The 19,889-nt window shown below is 36.5% G+C and overlaps 1 protein-coding gene across 1 annotated transcript; it reads right to left on the bottom strand.

The window, feature by feature from the left end:
* Positions 1-633: 633 nt before the first annotated feature.
* LOC105059102 (serine/threonine-protein phosphatase PP1) lies at positions 634-17,745 on the bottom strand. The gene is made up of 4 exons (XM_010942308.4): positions 17,254-17,745; positions 3,749-4,308; positions 3,444-3,665; positions 634-1,010 (listed from the first exon to the last, which is right to left on the bottom strand). The coding sequence occupies exons 1-4, from the start codon at positions 17,429-17,431 to the stop codon at positions 987-989; spliced, it is 984 nt and encodes a 327-aa protein (XP_010940610.1). The 5' UTR covers positions 17,432-17,745; the 3' UTR covers positions 634-986.
* Between the last annotated feature and the right edge of the window lie 2,144 nt (positions 17,746-19,889).

The raw sequence follows: 19,889 nt of genomic DNA, 5'->3' as shown, positions 1-19,889 counted from the left end.
AATTAATGATGCTGGAATCTTCTACCCGGAACCAAACCACCTACCCTAATCCATACCAAATTACCCAGAACATCAACCAACAATATATGTTGATGAGGGTTGTGAACAAAGGCAGTCAGTTGATTAGATCAAACCTAATTGCTGGAGCAAATGCAAGCGGACAGCCTGTTCCACGTTGGAACAAATTTCGAGCGGCAGAAACCAGATTTTAAATCCTATTAGTTTTTCACAGAGCAATTTTGCAATCATTGACATCATAAGTGACACCGACCAGACCTGTTAATCTCAATAGAAAAAGCTACATAATCTAACACTGCTAAAATCCTCCGTATTCATTAACTGCTTGCTTTATTCACCATTCCAATCATTCGGATTCTCTTAATCTACCATACCTTTTTCACTTTTCTGAGTGCCAGTACCTGAGAAGCAGCATGCCGATAGGTGCAAATTAAAGCTCAACGCAGGAAAGCCACATCTGCTGTGTAATTTTCTCCAGCATGCATGAGAGTGAAACACAGCATGCCAAGGTGGTAGCGTGGCACAACATATGCTGCCATAAATACGCAATGAACGGCTGAGCCATCCAAAAGGCAATGCCAAGTAGTAATGTTAGAAGATAGACGCTCCCTGGGCTGTCCTCATAAAGTCTTAATTTACTGAAGTCTACAAAACAATTTCACTTATTACATTATTCAAAACTCTACATATTAGTGTCCTAATATCTTCAACAGACTTGGTATTCAAAGAATGGGAGAAATCCCAGGATAAAACATGTCTCTTTAAAGTGAAACTGAAGATGATACAATTAACACAAGCTAATCCCACAAATAATGTACATAGAGATCAAGGCGTGTTGCATGCCAGCTATCCTGTTTCAGGAACAAAACTCAGCAACACTAGCAGAATGTCAGACTCAGATTTCCTTGAAAGAGCCCTGGGTCAGTTCTTGATAACAGATTGCAGTGAAACCACCATGTCACCCACTCTCATGCCTTTGCACCAAGAAAAGACTGCTCACAGAAAGGTCAGAATTAATGAGGAAATTAGAGTGAATTATCTATTTGGTTAGGGAGCCCGCTCAGAATATATAATCCAACAGGCAAAGAGGGTAAATCAAAGATCAAGCGGTTGTCAAGAGTTCAGGTTACAACAGGGCAGTGCATTCTAAAATTATGATGTAATTTGGTAGATATTTATATACTTCGTTACAAGGTTCACAATCTTGATATCGGACACCATATCAGTACCTGTGGGTATAGGATCGATATTGCCTAGTATGGGGTTGACTAGACATACCAGCACTCTGTATTATCCCATAGCACAGGGCAGTATGTATTGGTAAAACAAACCTTGCTTTGTAATTCTGCCAAATTATTTGGAACAGTAAATCAAGCTTTTATGGCATTTGGATGTTATGAGAATGTAAAATCACTATATGACGCATTTTGAACCAGTTTTTGACTTCCACCATTTCCAGCCTTTTCCAACATCCTATTTTTAACAGCCAGACATAAGAAAAATATCAAATATGAACTTCGAAAATGATGGCATGAAAGAAAATGCAAAAAGTAATAATTTTGACAAGAGACACCTACAAAAACACAGCTTATACATACATACACAAATAAGAAAAATGTCAAATACGAACTTTGAAAATGATGGATGAAAGAAAATGCCAGAAGAAATGATTTTGGGAAGAGACACCTACAAACACAGCTTATACATACATACATAAGAAAAATGTCAAATACGAACTTTGAAAATGATGGATGAAAGAAAATGCAAGAAGTAATGATTTTGGGAAGAGACACCTACAAACACAGCTTAAACATACAAAAGAAAAATGTCAAATATGAACTTTGAAAATGATGGCATGAAAGAAAATGCAAGTAATGATTTTGGGAAGAGACATCTACAAACACAGGTCATACATACCTACATACATAAGAAAAATGTCAAATACATACCCCCCACACACACACACACACAAAAATAGAATAGCCATATAAAATCTTAAAGGGAACCGAGTCTTCCTGAGGATAATGCAGATCACCATATTTTTCAGATAAAATAAATTAAACACATGATGCCAAAACACTTCCAAGGGATGGTGCAGATCCTCTTCTTTAATGTTGAAAAGTTGGCACATCTATTGTACAACCCAACAAGAAAATAAAAATCCCCCTCAAATTAATTAGTTGGTGTTCTAGTGGTCACTTATTATGCATTGAAGTGCAAAATTATAAGGTATATATGATAGATCCCATCTTATATAAGTAGATACTAAACAGAATCGACGGACCCAGTGTTCTATAGAGATAGTTAATGGACCTGCAACAGATTGCCAGTAGATACTTTGGCAAGTATGACATGCAATTCAGATAATCAGAGCCTAGAGATCCTCATCTGCATCAGGTGCTTGTCCTACCAGTAGATGTTAGCCAGATCAGATTCTATCAGCAGTAATTGATAGGGCCATTGTGAAAGAAAATGGTGTCCCATTTGTCATAATTCAAATAATCAGAGCTTAGAGATCCTAGGTGCTTTTCCTACCAGCAGATCTTAGCCAGATCAGATTCTATCACTAGTAATTGATAGGACCATTGTGAAAGAAAACAGTGTCTCTTTTACCATTTACAATTCGCATTTAAAAATTTTCCACCTCCACATTTGGTATCCTGAACCTCAAGATTCATGTTTTAAAAGTCATTTTTCTATTATTGTGGGCAAGATTTTAAATCCTCTAGAATGGGGGTGTGATGGTTTCTACATGTAACAAGATACATGGCTATCCCGCTCCATCTTGATATAGGGGTCCTGTTCATGCATCTTGGTAGAAGATGTCCGTGCCTCTCCTATTCTTCTTTCCTTTCTTTTTCTTTTTTCTTATTTCTTTCCTTCTTTCCTTCCTTTTTTTCTTCTACCTTCCGATCTTTCCTTTTCTTTTTCTTTCATTTTCTTATCTCTTTTTCTTTCCGATCTTTTTCTTTCTTCCTTCTTTCCTTTCCTTTTCTTCTACATTCCTTTCTTTTTCTTTTTTTTTTCCTTTTTCATCTTCATCTTCTTCTTTCCTTTCAATTTTTCCTTTTATTTATCTTTCCTTCTTTTCTTTCTGTCCCCTTCTTCTTCTCTCCTTGCAGATTTCGGAGTCTCAACCCCATCTTGGTCCCATTTTCTCAAAAGAATGGGTCCAATGGGATGAGACAGCCGGGATGCCATGTGCTGCCAGAACCTAAAACCTTGATTGTAGATGTATGGCATGAAGACACTGAATTGAGTTCATGACATAAAGATAATGGTTGATAACTGGTTGCAGGATAAAATAAGTCAGCCTAGGAAGAAGGGAAAAAAATACAGAAAGCCAAAGTAGGTAGAAGTTATTGTTGTTGCTTTCATTCTTCAGCATGTTGATGTTCAGGTATTTCATGAAAAGTTGCACTGACCTTGACTCCAGGTGGAGGTGTTCCAGTTTTTGCCGTAGTTGTGCTTCCAAAGTTGAACTTTGTCTTCTTCTCTGCAGGCTTTAATATTTGGAAAGAACACATCAGGGTATCATCCACACTCATCATGGCACCAGCATTGTCAAATTCCCCACAGTAGTTCGGTGCTGAGAATATTGTCACAAGTTGCCTGTTAGCAAAGAATTCATATCCATCTTCCACCACCTGGTAAAATAAGTATCCTGAATTAAAACAGTGAACTTACTTCAGCACCAGCAAAATACACAAAAGAAACAAGCATCTACAACCTGATGAGCACGACAGATGAGGTCGAGATCATGTTTTTGAAGGAACTCAGTCACCTTATCAGGGCCAAAGGTGTATGAAACCCCTCTGTCATTCATACCCCATCCCTGAATATCCTTACTTGGGTCTGACCAAAGAAGATCACATAGCAAACCAGTGTCTGGGACATCAGTAGGGCGTGCCAAGTTTCTTATTTGATCCAAATTAGTCAAGTCTGGAGAAAGACCCCCATGCATGCAAAGAATTTTTTCATCAATGAGAGCTGCAACAGGCAGGCAGTTAAAACAATCTGTGAAGACTTTCCACAGCCTTACATTGAATCTGCGCTTGCATTCATCATAAAACCCATATATACGGTTTATAGACGCACATTCATGATTCCCCCTCAACAGGAAAAAGTTCTCAGGGTATTTAATTTTATATGCCAAAAGGAGGCATATTGTCTCAAGACTTTGCTTTCCTCGATCCACATAATCCCCTAAGAACAGGTAGTTGGCTTCAGGTGGAAATCCGCCATATTCAAAAAGCCTTAGAAGATCAGAATACTGGCCATGAATATCACCTAAGACCCCAAAGAAACCATTATGTCAGATTTCCCAAACTGAATAAATGACTAGACCAAATTATTCGCAAGCAGTAAGTATTCCTGAATTTTTCTCTCTGGAGTTCTCCACAACTGATTGAGTTAAACAGAATGTAAAGTTACCATGAACAAGAACAACTACAATCATAAAGTGAAATTTGATAAAATTGCCCCATGGAATACGTGAATACGTCCATTTCGTAGATGCAAATTAAAAATATCCTACAACAATAGCTCAGCACATAGAAAAGAAGTAAATGAGAATGCTAAAGGATCTTGAGTTAAAGCACTGCGCATAAGATCATACCCCCAGATGGTAATTTGTTTGCTAGCTAAAATTAATCAAGGTGATGAATAATAAAGTTCAAGATGAGGTGAATCGGAGGGAGTCTAGCATTAGGATTAACAAATGGGCAAGTGATAAAAAACCAAGCGAGATGGTTAGATCATATGATTCAAATCAGAGGGTCGGATTGAAATGAATCATAATTGGACTGCCATTTATGATCTCTGGACACTCCATTTAAAAGTAATAGGATGCAACTTTTCTTAAATAATGCAATTAATAACTGATTATATAATACAATATCTTAGCCTACCAAACGCAATTCGACTGGAGATGTAACATATGTTAACATGTTAATTAGTAACACATCGACAAAATGCATGTAAAAATACCAATAGCAAAATGATACTTTTGACCAGCATCATAGTACTTAATACAAATAAAGACCAAAATTCAAACATAAAACTAACTTCATAATACAACAATCTATCAACCAAAGAGTGTTTTATATTATAAGTAAATTGAATACAATATTATGAAAATAACCAGATGAGAATTAGCAATACACAAATTGTTTCATCCATAATCAGTAAGAATCTAAATGCACATAATAACATTTTACCAACAATCCTTATAAATAAGGGCTATTCCAATTTTGCCTTGAAGTTAGAATTAAGACAATTGGTAGAAGAAGACCCAGGCTGAGGGAGAATATAAATTTGAGGGCATATATAGGCTACAGGTAGGGACTTTTCCATCAGTATGATTAATAACCCCTCAAGGTCATAAAACACAAGTTAATAGTGTCATATTTATAATCTAACCCAATAAGTACAATTTATAGATATTCATCTCTGCATAAATTATTTAATATGTCTATCATTGTCCTATATGCCTAGTATTTAAGAATCTGGCCTTAATGTTCCTTAACTCAGGCTGAGTGGAAAAAGGAATCACAAGCCATCCAAGTTGATGTTTCGCATTGCTTCAAGCAGAAACTAGTGTGGAAGTGGAAACTGGTTCAAGAGCAGATTCAGGTGTAGGTGCAAGGAAGAGAATCCCAAAAAATTGTTAAAAAATAGATCACTTAGGAAGCAAGTGCAGGAGTGAGTGTCACGCCCCGAACCTAGCATCTAGGGTCGGATGCGTAATTGCCGCACACTCCCTAGGATAAACCCTAAAGAATATGCAAGGCTTTATAATTTATTACAACACCCCAATATCCGTAATTAATAATGATCTACTTTCATAACAATGAGCAAAATTTACATAATTATAAATTTAATTCCTTCTATCATCTAATTGGACATCAATGATACTCTATCTATTCATCCGCTCATCCGCAAATCCAAACCATAGCTAATCATGAGCATCCTGTAACTGAGAGAAAAAAAGAGAAATAGAGGGATGATAAGCTTTACAGTCCAATAAGAATCTTTGCACATCCACACCAATATAATAATATAATTTGAAACTAGCAATAAAACATAAAATATGAAATCTCTTATCAAATATTCATGATAACTCAAACATCCACATAAACATATATCAAATGTATGTCTTGTCAAAAGAGGCGTGTTGTCATATTTCAACATATAAACCTTTTATGCAATATTAGTTTCATGTCTTGTCATCTATTTCTCTATCATATGTCCAATTTTTTTGATCTTTTTTTTTCCGACTTTGGACTAATCAAGATCATGTCTTAATCTTGGTCTGACCCAAAATCTAACACATAAGTCCGTAGGGGCTATCCCAAGCATAAGCTCCTGACGGGCTATCCTGGGCATAAACTCCTAACCGACTATCCACATGACGAGGCTAGTCCAAACCATATCTTTTTCATCTCATTATTATATGTTGATTTTATGTTGGTTTTATCAAATCAATTCCAATTTACAGTGTGATTAAAATAGGTATGTCATATCCAAAAAATTCTATCATCAATCACTGATACACATATATAGTCAACATATAATTAGGGGGGCTGGAAATGGGTCGGACCAGGTCGGGTCCTGCCTCTGCCCGAGCCCGGCCTGAAATAATTTTTTGGGCTTCGGGTCGGGCTTAGGCCCAATTTTTTTGAAAAAATGTAGGCCCGAGCCCAATCAGGCCCGCTCAATCCCATTTTCCATAGTTCTCTTCCCTCTTTTAAAAGAAAAAACAAAAAAAAAAAATCCTAACCTCTAACCTTCGACTCCTCCATGGACTGCGGCCAAAGATGTCGATGCTTCATCCACCACCGATGGCAAACAGCTCCCATCCTTCCCGACCCCTTCATCTGCTCAGCCTCCGCCACGTGCTCTTGCTGCGGCACTGATTGTGTCGTCGCTACCGTTGTCCCCCGCAGTCTGGTCCTGGCAGCGGTTCCTCCAAGGACGCCTGCCGCTTGATCTGGTGCTTCTTCCATGGCAGCTGTGGGGAAGCCATGGTGATGGGGTTGTTTGAAGACAAGAATGGTGGATAAAGGAAAAAATTAAAAGAAGAAGGCAGAAGGCCACCATGCGTAGATTACCATGGTAATGACGCCCCTCTTGTCTTGAGGGTCGGATGGAGACGGGCTTAGCGAAAGGATCCTCAACTTCTAACCGGAGAAGTCACCGAAAACACTTCCTTTGATGAAAGGAGTGACAAAGGTGCCGCTAAGAGAGGATACCCTTGCAGAGACTCCGAGAGAAGGGGTGAAGGCGGCCTTGAATCAAACCCTGGTGCCTCGAGAGTGGGTGGGAGGAGAGGAGAGTATCCGCACATCCAGGGAGAAGCATGAGGGGCAAAAACCCACCTCTATGGTTCATCGAGTGATGACCAGCGGACGGACATGGACCACGGACGATGATAGAAGACGGTGATGGCCAACGAATGGCCGACGAACCATGGCCCCAGGGGCTAGGGCATCGAATGAGGGAAGTTGGGAAGGGAACAGGAAGATGGAACAGTGAAACCCGATTATTTGGCTTGGGTAGCCGGGCTAAATGGACTTAAGAGGGGAAGAACTAAGTACAGGTCTCATGCAGAAATTATCGGACTGAATTTCGGGCTAACATTTGAGCCCGAGCTTGGGCTGGGTTCGGGCCGGGCCAAAGATATGCTCGAGCCCGACCCGAAAAATAAACAGGCTCTAAATTTAAGCCCAAGCCCGGTCTGAATTTCTTCAGGCCAAGCCCGAAGTCCGATCTAAAGTCGGCCCGACCCGAGCCTAGTTCCAACCCTATATATGATATATTCATGCTGAAAAATCATATCAGAACTAATAATGTCTCAAACATCACAAAACCATCAACACGAATCTAACGATACAAAACCAACGATACAAATCCAATGATCAAAGTAGCATATATAGTGGTGATCATGTACAAGGATTCTCACCTTTATCGGTGATTGATCCAAACACAGAAATCAATGAACTCCTCAATCTTTTAACTCGAAATCAAGATATTTTGCTTGATATCTTCTTGTACAACAATTGCATCTCTATATGATCAGAATCAAATATAAAATCATATGCGAAAAAATTATGGATAAACACCTAAACATCATAGTTGAAGACCTCTCCTAGAGTCGACCAATTGATCCGAGTTACCTAAATACCTGGACTCTCCACTCGTCCAAAAGACATTTAGAAGAGAAATCCATGAAGAGATGAAAATTCTAAAGAAAATTTTAGAGAGAGAAACTTGTAGAGAGAGAAAGTGGACACAGATAGTAGACGAAAAATAGAGAGAAACTAGGTTTAAGTCTAGGTCTTAAGAATCTTGCTCGATGTCCTCTTGTCCAAAGAATTATTCTCCAATATATTTAAATTAAAATTATAAAATAAATCAAATAAATCAATTTAGTTACCTAGAACTCTCTATCGGGATTCACTAGGGTCCACCCCCCAATCTCAAAATCTTCTATTATAAAATTTTTCCTTTTTTTGTTAATTTCCCATAATCCATCTAAGAGGAAAAATAAATAATTAATTAATTGGCCAATTAATAAAAAGAATCATTTTATTAAAATAAACTAAAGAAGAGAGAGAAGAGCCCACTCTTCTCCTCTTCTTCTCTTCAAAATGGAGAGGGGGGGTTTGCTCCCTATTGCCCCTCTCCCATGCATGGCCACGGAAGACTAGGGCCGGCCACCCATGGTGGCTCCCGGTGGCAGCGAAAAACCATGGCCCTGATGACGGCTCTGATGGCGGCTATTGCTGGAGGCAATTGGTGAAACCACAAAAACAGGGATCGCCCTATTTTGAAATGAATCCGACGTCTTACCGGCAGTAAACAACGAGAAAAGGCCCAAAATAAAAGGAAAAACAATGCTAAATCCCTTACCCAGATCCAACGAGGTCGAAGGAAAGGTTCCGGCAATCTTTTCCTAGCGGCAACCCACGGAAAATCCCAAGAAATCCCGACAATTCTTGGCAATTTTTCAAGAAATTCAAGGTGCAAATCCAAGGGAGGGGAAGGGGCTTCTTATAGACTAGATTCCTAACCTAAATCAAACTCTTATTGGCCCCGATTCCAACAAAAATGAGAGAGAAAAGAAGTGGACTCCTTCCAGGAGTCCTCTTCTCCGCTTCCTCTTTGATTTTTTTTATTTTCTACTTTAAGATTTGTGTGGAAGATTTTAAAAATATAGGTTCTTACATTCTCCCCCCTTTAAAATAATTTCATCCTCGAAATTAAGTTATTTGAGGTACAAACTTCAAAAGTATATATTCATCATGTCATTCTTGAGCTTCCAATAGTGTTTTACATATAATTTGTTTCTCAAGATTTTGATATAACAAAATTATGTGAAATCTCAAACTCATTCCTTTTATATCGATTTCTCAACTTTTTCGAAGAACAATAGCATTTTGATCTTATATTAAAATACCAAAATTCTTTATCAATTACATGATTGATTAATTCCACTCAGAAATCATAATCGACTCGAACTATCTTTAATAAAAATCAAAGAAAGCCTGAACATCGGACACTCTTTATAATTACAGGATTCTTTCTTCTTTTAACCTTCTAACAATTTAATGAGTAGACTCCATCTTAGCAAAACCTCAAGCCTCTACATTAGATAGAGTCACAATGTCAGGACCAGAAATCTATGCTAAACATTTCAGATCTGAGCCCAACCAAAGGTTATCAATCCGTTAACCCCTAACTTAAGATGTCCGAAATTCTTCTTATCATTGCCCACAAGAGAAGAACCTATCACTAAATATAGTATTGCAATGTCTAGATTACATTAAGAATCAGCAATTTCCTCCTTTTATTCACCAATTATAGCCTCTTTTTTGAAAATCAAATTCAATCTCCAATCATTGCACTTATTGAGTTAGAATGAATCTTTTTCACCAGTGTCAAAATAATTCCAAACCACCACACTTCCGCGGCGCACTCTGATCTAAATTTATCAAATTGTGTAGGTTTATTGAATTAATTCTGACATGAAATATCACCTTGTTAGAATCGAAGAAAGTTCCAACCTTTCAAATTTTTGATAACACTAAAGCAAAAAATTTCTGTCCTTACTATACCTCAAATACACCACATCAAAATTTAAATTTTGATTCACTTTTTATGTTTGGAATCATTGGATAAGCTTCACCAGTCATCAAGAATCCAACATATTTAGAATTAATTTGGCACGAGTTAACTCTAGATTTATCTGACAATCAATAGGATGAGTCCAAATCAACCTTTCTTTATAAAACAAATAACTCAAATCTCCGAAAACTAGAATTCCTCAAGTCAACATCCTTATGAGTAGAATCAACTCCCTATTTTTTCTAGAACTTCCTTCATTATGACCCTTAGCATCAATAAATAAATTGATATGAAATTTTATCCCTTATATGTTAAGATTCATATTAGTCTTCCAAAATTTAACAATAGCAAAATATCTTAGATCAGCTCAAAGATCTAAATTTTGATTTGAAATAATTAATACACTCCACTATCTTCAATGATCATAAGAAAAATTAAGAAATCTAATCCAAAGATAGTAATATATATTATTAAAGATTCCACCATAATATGTATATCATGCTCTAACAAAACCAATTTCTTTATTCAATTTAACAACAATAGCAAAACACCTTAAATCCACTTAGAAAAGCAAACTTTTGACTTGAAATTCAATGCAACTCGAAAAATTAAGGAATCAAATACAAATATGATATTTTGCATAACCAAAGATTTCACTATGTGTATCCCATATTCTCATAATAAAATTCAAGTATATTTTTTATCTAAATTCGAGTTTCATATATGATCCTCTTATAGGTTTAATACTTGAAAATATTTCTCTCTCATATGATGCAATTTTTTCTTAGACCGCATCCTAAATAACTTCCTTCTAATAAATCCAAAATTTGTAATGATCAAATAATTAACATCGAAATCAAAAAAGTTATCATGATCTTCACTCATATAAGTTTAACATTCTAAAATAATCTAAATAACAATTGATCAAGTATGCTCAACATAATATATCAATATATATCCGACTTTATTTTAGGATCAACACCTCTTATACTTAGGTCAAATCTTATTTATTAAAATCTAAGACATAACTCATCAATGCTATTATAGACATCATATGCCACTTACGCACAAATTTTATCATAATATCTATTGAACCGAAGTCCAAATATTGCATCCCTTCTGCTACTTTTAGGATGTCCCTAGTGATCATAACTGATACTCAAATACCATTTAAGTCACAGTCCTATATGATCTTAACACCTAAGCTCTGATATTATTCTGTTACATCCTTAGTGATCATAATTTTATTCTCAAAATACTACTTAACTCACAGTCCCTAGTGATTTTAAACCTAAGCTCTGATATTATTATACCATTTTGTCACATTCTATTGATCATACACAAAGTTGTGATATCATTTCAGTCCCTAGTGACCTTAAACCTAAGCACTAATACCACTCTGTCATGCTCCGAATCCAGCATCCCGAGTCGGATATGTGATAGCCACACACTTCGTAGGACAAAATCCTAAAGAATATGCAAGGCCTTATAATTTGTTACAACACCTCAATATCCATAATTAATAATAATCTACTTTCATAACAATGAGCAAAATTTACAAAATTATAAATTTAATTCCTTCTATTATCCGATCGGACATCAATGATACTCTATCTATTCATCCGCTCATCCACAAATCCAAGCCATAGCCAATCATGAGTATCTTGTAACTTTAAGAAGAAAAAAATAGAGGAGGTGAGCTTTACAGCTCAGTAAGAATCTTCGCACATCTACACCAATATAATAATATAATTTGAAACTAACAAAAAGCATAAAGCATGAAATCTCATATCAAATATTCATGATAACTAAACATCCACATAAACATATATCAAATGTATGTCTTGTCAAAAGAGACATATCATCATATTTCAACATGTGAATCTTTTATGCAGTATTAGTTTCATATCTTGTCATATGTTTCTCTATTATATGTCCAATTTTTTTAACCTTTTTTTTTTCCAGCTTTGGACTAATCAAGATCATGTCTCAATCTTAGTCTAATCCAACATCCCATACGTAAGCCCGTAAGGCTGTCCCATGCATAAGCTCTCGACGGACTGTCCCAGACGTAAGCTTTTGACCGACTATCTACATGACGAGACTAGTCTAAACCATATCTTTTCTATCTCATTATTATATGTTGATTTCATGTTGGTTTCATCAAATCAATTTCAATTTACAGTGTGATTAAAATAGGTATGTCATATCCATATAATCCTACCATCAATCACTGATACACAAATATAGTCAACCTATAACATATTCATGCTAAAAAATCATATTAGAACTATTAATGTCTCAAACATCACAAAACCATCAACACGAATCCAACGATACAAAATCAATAATACAAATCCAACGATAAAAGTAGCATATATAGGGGTGATCATGTACAGAGATTCTTACCTCTATCGGTGATTGATCCAAATATAGAAATCGATGCACTCCTCAATCTATGAACTCAAAATCAAGATATTTTGCTTGATACCTTCTTGTACAACAACTGCATCTCTACATGATCAGGATCAAATATAAAAATCATATGCGAAAAAATTATGGATAAACACCTAAACATCATAAGTCGAAGACAACTTCTATAGTTGACCAATTGATTAGGGTTACCTGAGTCCCTGGACCCTCCATTAGTCCAGAAGACATTTAGAGAGAAATCCATGGAGAGATGAAAAGTTCAGAGAGAAAGTAGAGAGAGAAGCTTGTAGAAAGACAAATTAGAGAGAGATGGTCCAGAGAGAGAAACTAGGTTTACAATCTAGATCTCAGGAACTTTGCTCGATGTTCTCTTGTCCAAAGAATTATTCTCCTATATATTTCAATTAAAATTATAAAATAAATCAAATAAATCAATTTAGTTACCTAGAACTCTCTATCGGGATTCACTGGGGTCCACCCCCCATCTCAAAAATCTTCTATTCTAAAATTTTCCCCTTTTTTAATTTCCCATAATCCATCTAAGAAGAAAAATAAATAAATAATAAATTAATTGGCCAACTAATCAAAAGAATTATGTTATTAAAATAAGCCAAAGAAGAGAAAGAAGAGCCCTCTCTTCTCTTCTTCTCTTCAAACTAGGGGGTTTGCTCCCCGTTGCCCCTCTCCCATGCATGGCCATGGAAGACCAGGGCCGGCCACCCATGGTGGTTCTCGACGGCAGCCAAAACCATGGCCCCAACGATGGCTCCAATGGCGGCTGTTGCCGGTGGCAATTGGTGAAACCACAAAAATAGGGATCACCTTGTTTTGAAATGAATCTGACATCTTGTCGGTAGTAAATAACGGGAAAAGGCCCAAAATAAAAGGGAAAACAATGCTAAATCCCTTAACCTAGATCCGACAAGGTTGAAGGAAAGGTTCCGACAATCTTTTCCTAGCGGCAAACCACGGAAGACCCCAAGAAATCCCAACGATTCATGGCAATTTTTCAAGAAATTCAAGGTGCAGATCCAAAGGAGGGGAAGGGGCTTCTTATAGACTAGATTCCTAACCTAAATCAAACTCTTATTGGTCCCGATTCCAACGAAAACGAAAGAGAAAAGAAGTGGACTCCTTCCAGGAGTCCTCTTCTCCGCTTCCTCTTTGATTTTTTTTATTTTCTGCTTTAAGATTTGTGCGGAAGATTTTAAAAATCTAGGTTCTTATAGTGAGTTTCTTAGGATATTCCAAAAATGGTACAGCATCCTAGTTTATAAACTTTCCTTTGCATAAGGATCCACACTACTAATCACAATCTACACATGTTTATAAAAAAAAAAAAAGTAAACCAACGTCTTAATGATTCTGACAGCTCCATGACCTAGATCAATGCAAGCCTCTTGCTCCATTATTTGGAAAGCCATTCCTTTAGTGGTTACTTGATACATAGACAACTAAGTCGATTAATGGGCAATAAGTCTCCAAAACATCTGAAAAATTGTTACACACTTCGAACATTCTGGTTCATATTGATCAATAGTGTGGGTCATCGATTTAGAAGCCTTACCACCAAGATTCGCCATCTCGGTACTGGATCTTGTATCGGTAAAATCCTGCTATACTGTCGGTACACGGTTTAGTACGGTACGATAGTGTTGGTACGCTCGAAGATGGCATACCGGTATGAGATTGGTATGGTACGGTATGCTCCGTCCGAATGGTATGGGGCGGTACAGCATTCCATGCTCACCACATAATTTGAAGATAGGAAAAAACTAGCACAATAATGCCCAATTAAAACTAAGTTGTTGCAAATCAGGGTATGTTACATGCTGATCCTTAACGGGCAAGAACATGTAAGTAATGAAGACATTATAAAAGATAATATCTATGGCATAATATAGGAAAAAAAGTCATCTACATGGTTGCTATCACTTGAAATTTCCTAAAAGTACAACTCCAGTCCTCATCCAAATATAAAGTTATGGAATTCATAGTTCCTAATTGCGGAGCACATGCATAATATAATGCAAAACATGTGCAACTTCATATAAGCATTTCATATGCATGTCCCTATATAGTTGAACTACAGCTACGACATAGTTCTCCTACAATCTTAAAGTTTTTACCATAGATGTGCATGAATATTGGTGCCTCTGAGGTGGCAGACTTGTAGGATTATAGAATAAAAGTCATGAAATTGATAGCAGAAGTATATAGGTCAATGCAAATACCAATCTAGATGACAATACATGGATAAGCTATTAACTCCATTATCAAATATGTTTTGAGAAGCATATCCAGCTCATGACAAAATAGTGGCTAAGATGAAACACTGAATCTTAAGAAGAGATGGAGGTGTTATGAGCATGGTGCAACATTGGAGTTGTGGCTCCAGAAATGGCAATGCCAACCTTGGTTGAAGATTCCAGCTTTTATGAATTGGAATTTAGCAAATATCATGAAAAGTGCAAGACAAATGTTATTTCTGACCTCCATTACATGTGATTATCTAGCTGAACAAGCAGAAACCTGATCCATTTGCTTACGTTGAAAGACTTAAAATAAAACTTAACCTAGTTGAGTTATATTGAGAAAATTCTATTAAAGTATGTATAAACAAAGACAAAAACAAAACAAAACAAAAATAAAACCTCTTCATCTCCTAGGCTATCTCTACCCATGTTATTTTAGGCTTGCCCCTCGTGCATTTCACACATTCCCTCACAAGCACTTCCTTAAGCCTTCCATGCATATTATCAAACAATACATTACCACAGATGATACTACAGATAATTCAGAAAAATAATTAGCATAAGCCATGCGAAAAGTCCAAAAATATTGCACTATGGTCGCTAATGTTTGAGATCACAGTTCCTGGATGAGGATTGTTAAGTCATAACTTTACAATCCTTTTCCATCCTCCACTAATAAGCTCTTTCCTAAAAATCAAAGTAACATTCTTCCATCATAAGTAAATATATGTAAGTTGCAAATACATAGTTTGGTGTCTGCCATTCTCTCTGATAAAAGCAGACAAACAACAAAAGCTTGTCAAGTTAGGATCATTCAAATTAAGAATAGATAATGTATCTTAACCAGAGATCAATAAAATTGATTAAACATGTCCTTTCCATGGGGAATTTTCAGGTCAGGCATTAAAAAAAAAAAAAAAAGTCAAGGAACTAAAAGGGCACTTAAAAGATATTTTTCGATATACTAAGATCATTAATTTGCATCTCACAATTTGGGTTTTCTGACATCTGACAACAAATATATCTTTATAAAAGCACACCATAGCTGTCACTGCTTATAAAGCCAATACTAGACAAATATTTGACATCTATTGTCCTAGAAAACAGAGTGCTCTAGTTCCATCTCCTCAAGAACCACATAAGACTAAATTTCAGGTTTTATTATATAATTAGCTTTCCCAGCATCACCAGATACTTCACAGAACCATTCAAGACACCTTCATTTTAGGTCTACAAACTACATGCATATGTTCCTCCAAAGAAGAATCTCTTTCTTGTTTACAAGTTTAGATTTTTCACTTAATTTGGCAGCAGAAGATGCACGTTCCTCTAGTTCTAAGACTACACTCTTGAAAATTTTGAGTTTACACATTGTATTTGAGCCCACATGGTATGAAAGAAAATTATTGGTTACAATATTTTGCAACATACCATATAATGAAACCTACAAAGCATCAATGTAGTATAAAAATTTAATATATACTTGACATTAAATAACCTACATTTGTCTGAGAATGCGAGGAAATGATGATATGCTGGATTATTAAAATTGAACAGAATTCCAAAACTTCTGATGGTTACCTTTGTCTATTACATAACAATGGAGAAACAGTTGCATTTTGCAAGCATCAGAGACAGACAAAGACCATAAAGACTTTGCAAACAGAATTTCACTTTGCAGAAAGCTCTAACAATATTAGTAACCCAAGTACAGGATAATCTGCAAGGGCCTGTTTGACATTGGTATTGTTTTCGTGACTTTTTTCTCTACAAAATAGTGGAATGCCTCATGGGAATTGATGTTGAAGATAGCAGTTGTACAAAACTTCCACTATTCCTTGATTTTAATTTCACTCTTTTATTTGAGAGGGATAAATCTTCGCCACCTAATCTACATGCTGTTCAGTCTAGTTCATTTTTATTCTTGGGTTTTTGGAAAGAAAACGAGAAAGCAAAATGAATACCAAACGGACCGTAAGATTTAGCACTGGGAATCCCTTATCTTGTCATCAACCACGCATTCAACCCTTCAGATAAAAAACAAAAGAAAGACAAGCACCTAATCACAACATTCACTGGTAAATCAAAGTCCCACCTTTTCCCCACCGACATCGATAACCAAACAAAACCTACTTCCAAGAAGCCATTACGGAAGGAACCCAGATCAAGAAACATCAAAAATCAATAACCCAGAAACAGTAAAATAAGAAAGTTTTTAGATTGAAGAGCCCCGATGTTTTCAACGCCCATTGCCTTCAACATCACAGTAGAGCAAATTTACCTAATCACGGCATTCGCTGATTCATCAAGGTCCCATCCTTCCCCACCGACATTGATAACCAACCAAAATCCATAATCGCTAAACAATTTTAGCACAAACCCAGTTCAAGAATCATCAAAAGGGGTTTATTTGATTTACCGCAAATCTTGATGGGCGCCTCGAGCTCAAGAAGATTGGGCTGCTGCAAGAAGATCTCCCTTGACACGACGCAGAGCTGCCGAATCTCCGCCTCCGAGAGCTGTACCTGCTTCCCTGGACGAATCCCCCTCGCTTCCAGCAGCCGCCTTATGATATCATCCAGAAGACCGGGATCCATCCCCTCACCCGATAGAACCCAGATCGAACAACACCCTAGAAATCCAGAAGTAAAGGAGGCCCCTTCTATTTCTCTTCGCCGAGATCACGGAAGGACCCAGCAAGAAGAGGGAGGGACAAGGTGACTCCTTTCCTCCGCTGCCGTTCCCTTCCTTGGCCTTGCTCCGATTGAGATCTCCTCAAACATTCCTCTCGATCTCCATCGCTTCCTCTCTCGATCGCAGGGGTTTTTCTCCTGCTCTCAGAGAGGAGATGGAGATTGCCTCCCCCTATGCCCCTGCTTCCTGCGAAGAAAACAGGGAGAAAGGGAAAGAATTTTTACGAATTTTTTATTTGTTCGCGACTCGGGAAGGGTAAGGACTGGAAGGAGATCGCGTCCACCGCTCGGTGTAAATAATAGCTCCAAAAGGGATCGTGTTGGTCCTTTTCGGCCTTCGTTGCTTAAACACGGAACTCAAAGTCCTACGAGGATTGCTCTCGTTGCATTAGATGGGAGTTCAAGTTACCCGGGGCGGATGGAGGGGATGTGGCTGACCTGAGAAGGATCCGGAGCGGAGAGAGGTGCGGTGATTGGACGGCAGTGATTTTTTGATTGAGATTTTTTTATTTTTGGATTTAATAGTGGTGTGGTGATGGGGAAGTCGATCGTGGCCGTCAGATCTGCCGACTTAAATGATCGGACGATAAGTCGCGGGGAGTTGGTGGTGAGACGCATCGGATCAAATGTTGATTAATATTCTGGATAATGGAGGAGTGGGGGATCCAGTGGACCATCGTCGTGGAAAATAGGATCTTAGCCAATCATAAAATGAAACGTGGACAAATTACCGGGCCAAACTGTGTACCACGTGTTCTGCGCCTCCGCAGGGCTGCCTACCTCTCTTCCGTTGCAACGGTGGCCAACCAACAAATAAAAATAGATAAAAAAATATAAAAAATAATATAAATTATTATTTATAAAAATTGATAAAATGTATGATAATTAATAAAATATAAAAATTTTTATTAATTTATTATAAATTTGATGTGATATTATCATTGTAATGATTTTTTTTTTTAAATAGGCAGGGGCGATGGTATCATTCGTGGGGCAATTTTTTTTTTGGAGTGTATCGTTGGATGGCATCTGTTTTTTACTTTTTTTTTTTTTTTTCTTTGTATGTGTGAACCAAAAGATCAGAGTATTTTGAAAGACATGTGAAGCGTTATCTAACGGTTCATACAGTAAAAGATGATCAATCTTTTTTTTTGTGCAAAACATATAATCTGTATTTGGAGTGGGCATACACCATATTCCACATGTAAACGAACAAATTAAATTTTTTGAATTGTATTTGAATTTAAATTATAAAAATTTTTGTATTATTATTTTGTACAAAATCAATGCAAAAAATATATATATTTAAATATTTGATTATCATGTGTTTGTTCTGTCTATTTTTTTTAAAAAAAATTATTGAATTAAGGATTAGATTTTTGCATTCCAAAGTCACATTGATTTAGACTAAAAATATGGAAGGATGGTTCCGGTACATAAAATATAATTGGATGAGGATACCCTCTAGAGTTTGAAAATTAGATTAATGAGTAATGCTTGTATATGCTTTGAAAAATTTAAAAAAATTTTCATATTGAATTTTTTCATCTTGATTGAACATCGAGTTCATACATTGATGTGTATCATATTAAACATTTACCAACATCTTACGATAAATGTTAACCGTTGTTAACCTAACCAACAAAAACCAATGTATCCCATAAAAAATATTCATTCGAGGGCAGGAAGAAGAACTAAAAGGGTTAGTTGATTAAGAATTTTCTCTTTTTTTTGATAAAATAGAGTTCATCTTCCTTCATATCTTTCACGGAATTTATGAACAATCTATTTCTTTGCTATTGTTTTTATTTATATCAAGAATATAGGGGAAAAAAAATGAAAAAACATCTAGGTTTAGATAAACAAAATTGGCCAATTTATATTGCCACTACTTATGTCAAATATTAATGAATATAACAATTTTTATTAAGAAGATGCAGTTTAAATTCTTTTGAAGATTCACAGACACATGATATATGTCAAAGAATGGACAATTTGCCATCCAATTGTCCACCTCAATATAAGATATACTTGTCATTTGAAGGATGGGTACAGCCATTGACCTACATCATTTGTAGCCCAATATGTATATTAGTTAGTGTTATGTGCCCCCCCAACCCATATCTTTCATATGAAAGGACACATGTTCCTTTGTGCAAATCCACCACTGGATCACTCCGTTGTCGCTTTGAGATTGATACAAATAGATGAATGAGAAAGTTTTGGATGCTTTAAGATCAGTGTGGATTGTGATCAAATGATCAACATTGCGATAGAAGATCAATCAATCTTTCATGCATGCGAAAAATATAACCCAAACCCCCCAACTCCCGCCCTAATGCAGTGTAGTCTTCTTGCTTTT

This window comes from Elaeis guineensis, chromosome 16, assembly GCF_000442705.2.
Source record: "Elaeis guineensis isolate ETL-2024a chromosome 16, EG11, whole genome shotgun sequence".
NCBI classification, from domain to species: domain Eukaryota; kingdom Viridiplantae; phylum Streptophyta; class Magnoliopsida; order Arecales; family Arecaceae; genus Elaeis; species Elaeis guineensis.
This window is presented reverse-complemented; position numbering and strand designations above follow the sequence as displayed.

Coding starts and splice junctions, on each gene's coding strand:
- LOC105059102 (XM_010942308.4), bottom strand. CDS start 17,431: ATGGATCCCGGTCTTCTGGATGATATCATAAGGCGGCTGCTGGAAGCG. Junction 3,666..3,748: donor TCATCTGTCGTGCTCATCAG/GTTGTAGATGCT, acceptor TTATTTTACCAG/GTGGTGGAAGATGGATATGA. Junction 1,011..3,443: donor CACCTCCACCTGGAGTCAAG/GTCAGTGCAACT, acceptor TTCTGTGAGCAG/TCTTTTCTTGGTGCAAAGGC.